At 35.4% G+C, this 5,208-nt stretch overlaps 1 protein-coding gene and 1 pseudogene across 1 annotated transcript in view; one reads left to right on the forward strand and one right to left on the reverse strand.

The window, feature by feature from the left end:
* Window positions 1-3,694, forward strand: part of ARHGEF38 (Rho guanine nucleotide exchange factor 38) — a 128,184-nt gene extending 124,490 nt beyond the window's left edge. Inside the window, exon 14 of the mRNA XM_015138925.3 lies at window positions 65-3,694. Within this exon, the coding sequence (XP_014994411.2) occupies window positions 65-250 (186 nt within the window). The 3' untranslated portion in view covers window positions 251-3,694. The remainder of the gene's footprint in view (window positions 1-64) is intronic.
* Window positions 1,321-2,070, reverse strand: LOC144340953 (ATP-dependent RNA helicase DDX50 pseudogene; annotated as a pseudogene).
* Window positions 3,695-5,208: the final 1,514 nt, after the last annotated feature.

The raw sequence follows: 5,208 nt of genomic DNA on the forward strand, positions 1-5,208 counted from the left end.
CTTATGATGTTTCTCTTAATATTCAGGTTCCAATTCCAATAATGTCATTTGTTTCTTTGTCTAGATTTTCTATGCAGTTCACGCTTTTCAAGCACGGAGTGACCATGAACTCAGCCTTCAGGAATATCAGAGAGTTCATATACTTAGGTTTTGTGACCTAAGTGGCAATAAAGAGTGGTGGTTAGCTGAAGCTCAAGGGCAGAAAGGATATGTGCCCGCTAACTACCTTGGAAAGATGACTTATGCTTAAGAAAATAAGACTTCGACTTTTATTTTCCAGCAAGTTATTGATTGACTACCTCATAAAACTGACATTACAAAACTTTGGACCAGAAAGCAAGAAACCTCCAAACTACAGAAACTGATACTCTACTGGGTTTTCAGGAATACTGTACTTCCTAACAGGGTTATTGCAAGAATGTATTATAAAAGATACATGTTGAAAGAAATACTAAGCCAACAGAAATAGCAAAGCAAATGACCCAAGCTTCAACTATCAACTACTTAAAAGTGAAGATCTTTTGGAAGAGTAATTATATCCTTCTATCATCAAGAAAGGTTGGATCCAAAGGTTTTTCAATTTACTTTTTTTTTTTACTGTATGATGTATTTTGCCTCAAATGTTTTTTTCATATTGCTCTCTTGCAAATGCATACATGTTCATATACATACATATAAACCATATATATTATGTAGCTTTATACACATATGTGGATAATATGAATTACACACCTATATGTGTAAACCAGAGTATACATCAAATATACATAATAGAATATATCACCAACTATAAGTCTTTGATAATGTATTTTGTTAATTTTTTGTTTATATGTTTTGAACTAAAAGAAAACTGAATAACTTGATATTAACATATAACATTACTAAATGCATACTATATGCCAGACATTGTTCTAAGTGCTTTATATGTAGTAACTTGTTTAATACTCAAAACATTATGAAGAAACCATAGTCCAAAAGGGTAAAGTAATTTAATCCAAATCATATTGCTAGTAAGTGGTGGGCCTGGACTTAAACTTAGGTAGTATAAATAAAAAATAAAACCTAAGGCTTCCAACCATCTAAATAGACCTCCCCCTCAGCCAGGGCTCTTTTTTTTTTTTTTTTTTATTCAAAGGTATAACTGGATAAGTAGATGTGTTTACAACCATTCTTGTGAAATACATTTTTATAAAAATACTATCAACTTCTTTGCTAATAGCAGACACATACCTCAACTATGATGACCTAATTTTTGGTGGATAATGTACATGATTAGGTAGAAATAGGCAAGCTCACACTGGTAGATTAACTATCAAATACTCAGTTAAAACTCCGTTTGTGGCCCCCACTTCTTGATCGATTTCTATTCCATTTTGTCTTCTACCACCTTGTCAACTTCCTGAGTGATGCCCTCAGACTGACCACCTGACCCACCTGACCAGCCACTCCTCTGTCTGGAATTAGAAGATGTTTCCATCATAATATTCTTCAACTTCAGGTAATTTAGCTGGCACTCAGAGTATCCAGCCGGAATCATGCCACTCTGCCTGTAGCCTTTCTGACTCAGTTGGAGGAATATCAAAGCAAACACCCATATTTCCTTTCAGGAGGCACACTGGTAATCTGAGACACTGCATTACTACTCAGCTTTCTGTTAAGTTCTTTCCAAGCACAGCTGACATCCTGTATTTCCTCTAGACTTTCCAGAGTCATGATCACAAAACCCTTATCAGAGTTGATTAAAGATCATGGTTCAAAGCTTGATACGCCAGAAATGTGGGCTAAAGCTGAAGCCAATGCATCCATCGCCCCTTTCTCTTCTATCAGTATCTGAGCTGATGGTTGGAAAAAATCAACAGCAGCATAAGAAATGGAAGCCAGAGACCTTACGGCATCCATGCTTTTAAATTTAACTAAATCCATTGTAGAAGGAACACCTACATGTTTAAAAGTAATTCCTGTTTTTTGTTCCACGTATCTTAGTTGACCTCTTTCTCTTGGTTGATAAAAACATATACAAGCCGAGCGTGGTGCCTCACGTCTGCAATCCCAGCACTTTGGGAGGCTGAGGTGGGCGGATCACAAGGTCAGGAGATCGAGACCATCCTGGCTAATATGGTGAAACCCCGTCTCTACTAAAAATACAAAAAATTAGCCGGGCATTGTGGCGGGTGCCTGTAGTCCCAGCTACTCGGAGGCTGAGGCAAGAGAATGGTGTGAACCCGGGGGCAGAGCCTGCAGTGAGCCGAGATCGCGCCACGGCACTCCAGTCCGGGCAACAGAGCAAGACTCTGTCTGAAAAAACAAACAAACAAACAAACAAACAAACAAGAAACCATATACAAACTTCTGTCTGTCCAGCTCTACCTGTGCATCCAGAGAGATGGATATGGATATAGGGCTCAATATCCTGAGGAGGAGAACTTTGAATCACCAGGTCAACTACAGGAATGTCCAAACCACAAGGAGCCACGTTGGTTGCCACCAAAACTTTATAATTATCTCTCTGAAGCCTTGTAGTGTAATTTATCTTTGTGACTGTGCAATGTCCCATGTAAACACAGTGCATTCTGTTTTGTGTGGATTCATGGCCATGTCAGTTACATTCTTCTTGGTCTCACAGAAAATAATAGCCCCCCCTTCAGATCCACTATGGACTTGAAGGACATCTCATTATCATCTACGTTTTATAAAGGAGGAAATTGAGGAACTCACATGGAGGGACTGGGATTTAAAACCAGGTCTTCTGATTTTAAGGCCTTTTCTTTTAGTGTTTTCCCTTTTCCTTAAGTCACTAAAATCTACAGTTATATAACCTTACAAAAATCATGATATGCAAAATAGAAAAATGATAGTGACCACATATCTACTAATGGCATTAAAATGTATAATCCTAAAAGCTTACTTGTTAGCACACTTGCTTATCTGTCCATTCATTCATTGAACCGGTAAGTATTTATTGAGAGTTACAGTGGGAATACAATGCTGTGAAAGACAAACAAGATCCCTCCCTTCACACCACTTAAATTCTAGTGGGGGAAACATCTGCACATAACAAACTAAATAAAATGATCATAAAATAATAAATGTTATTTATATAAAACTGGCTACTTTCTTTACTGCTCAGTTAAAGGGTCTTGTAGCTCATTTTACGATATGAAAAAAATCAAGGTCTAAAAGCTCCTTGAGACAATTTAAACTCTAATACCAAATATACCTCTATAAAATACCAAACTGAGCTAATACTGTATATGTGTACTTATACATATGTACATAACCTAAATATATGTATGCACATATTATCTATACAAAGAGCCATACTCAGTGAAAGATAAGTTACCTCCTAAACTAAAGTTCCCTCTGAGGTACAATAGAAATTAAAATAATTGCTTCTTTTCTCAACTCTATCTAGCACGTGTTTTCTGTGATGGGATAAATGTTTTCATTTCAAGTGCCAGTGTGTGAACTGTAATAAACATTACTGCTTTCATTTTTTTGTAGGTACAGAGGTTACATTAACTGTTATAGTTGCTGAACTGAGTTTTTATGTCAGGTAATTTTGTTTAGTCCAAACTGGTTTTGAACTATAAACAATTATGGATATGCATTTTTTGGTTTCTTTGACCCCGAAGGGAAATTGGGGTTTATGTCAAATTGATGTTTTATCACAATAAATCTGTTTCTCAAAGCAAAAGTCTCTGTAGGATTGAGATAATTCATTATTTACATATGGGGTAACAGACATTTACTGCCTATTGAGATAATGATTGAGATAATGGATTCTCAATCCTGGATTCTAATTTACTACAAATAATTTAGCACCATTATTTAACAGAGCAGTTTAAAATAATAATCTTTCCTTAAAAAAAAAAAAAAAGACCAAGCTTAATTTTAAAAGCTTTGTGTTTATAGAGATCACCTATCAATATACTTTAGAATAATGCTGTTAGAAAAACCTAGGGATTAAGGAAGACAGTTTGAGATTAGAGATCTGTAGAGTGAAGATTTAGTAGCACACATTAAGGTTGATGGAACAGGCTGTTCACAGTCCTTGTGAATGTGGGAATTTGTTGGATATCCAGTTTTTTTGCTGTGAATAATAAACTGTTTCTCTGATGCAGAGGGCTGCCTATCGTCTCTCAGAATATACATGTGCAACAATTGCTGGTTAATTTGTTAGCTTGCAAGTAAGACAACAACTCAGACTTTCCACATTTTCTGACTTAACCCATTTATGCCTAGTGTTCCATTATTGCAATCCTCAGCTTGTGGGAGTTATTTATATCCTACTGTTCAAGGTCATCTCCAAGGTCTGATTTTTCACCAAAAAAATTTGCAACCTCTGGCATAAACGGGTTAACAATGTACAAAACAATCTCAAGAATTAATCATTATATAGGAGCTTATTGTATACAAAGTTAGCTAAAATTAGGTAAAATACTATAACATTTTGAGCACTAAGTAAGATAGCCTTTTCTTTCATGGTATAGGAAGAAGCCATCAGTGTGTGAACAAGTCATACATTTTTATCTGCAAAGACCTTTGGGAAATGATACTTTTCTCCAAAACTTATCAGGAATGTGCATAACCAGGATGAATCAAAGTTCAACATATATTACGCACTATGTGCATATATTACATTGGCAATGTAGGTAAAGTGAGCAACTTGAGAAAAAATACTGTATTAAACACCAAGAGAGTTCACAATTTATTGGAAAAAGATGTATCCTTCAATAACTGAAATGAGGTGATAAAAAAAGGTAAAGATACAATATGAAGTATGATAAATCAATTAGGAAAATCCATTGATATGAGAAATCAATAATGAAAAAATAATTTTTAAAAAGATGAAATAATTGGGAGGGAAAGGGAGAGTCAGTTGAAATGGGGCTAGCACAGAAAATGAACACCCAGAATACGGGTAGGAAAATAGAAAAACTATGTTGGGTCATCCCTGCCACCACATAAGGCACCTCATTCATCAGGATCAACTCTTGGGGCTTTGCTAGAAGATGAACTAATTCTTTTTCCTTAAATTCACAGATGCTATCAATCTTCTGAAGTTCTCATTGAGAACCAGTCATTCTAATCATTGTTTTCACACACTATGGAAATCATTAAAATAAAAATGTTGAAGACTGATTTAAAATAAACGTTTCCAAGTTTTGTTATATATATTTAGCATTTTAAGGCAAGAAACAATAGAAA

Source organism: Macaca mulatta, chromosome 5 (genome assembly GCF_049350105.2).
Source record: "Macaca mulatta isolate MMU2019108-1 chromosome 5, T2T-MMU8v2.0, whole genome shotgun sequence".
Taxonomy (NCBI): Eukaryota; Metazoa; Chordata; class Mammalia; order Primates; family Cercopithecidae; genus Macaca; species Macaca mulatta.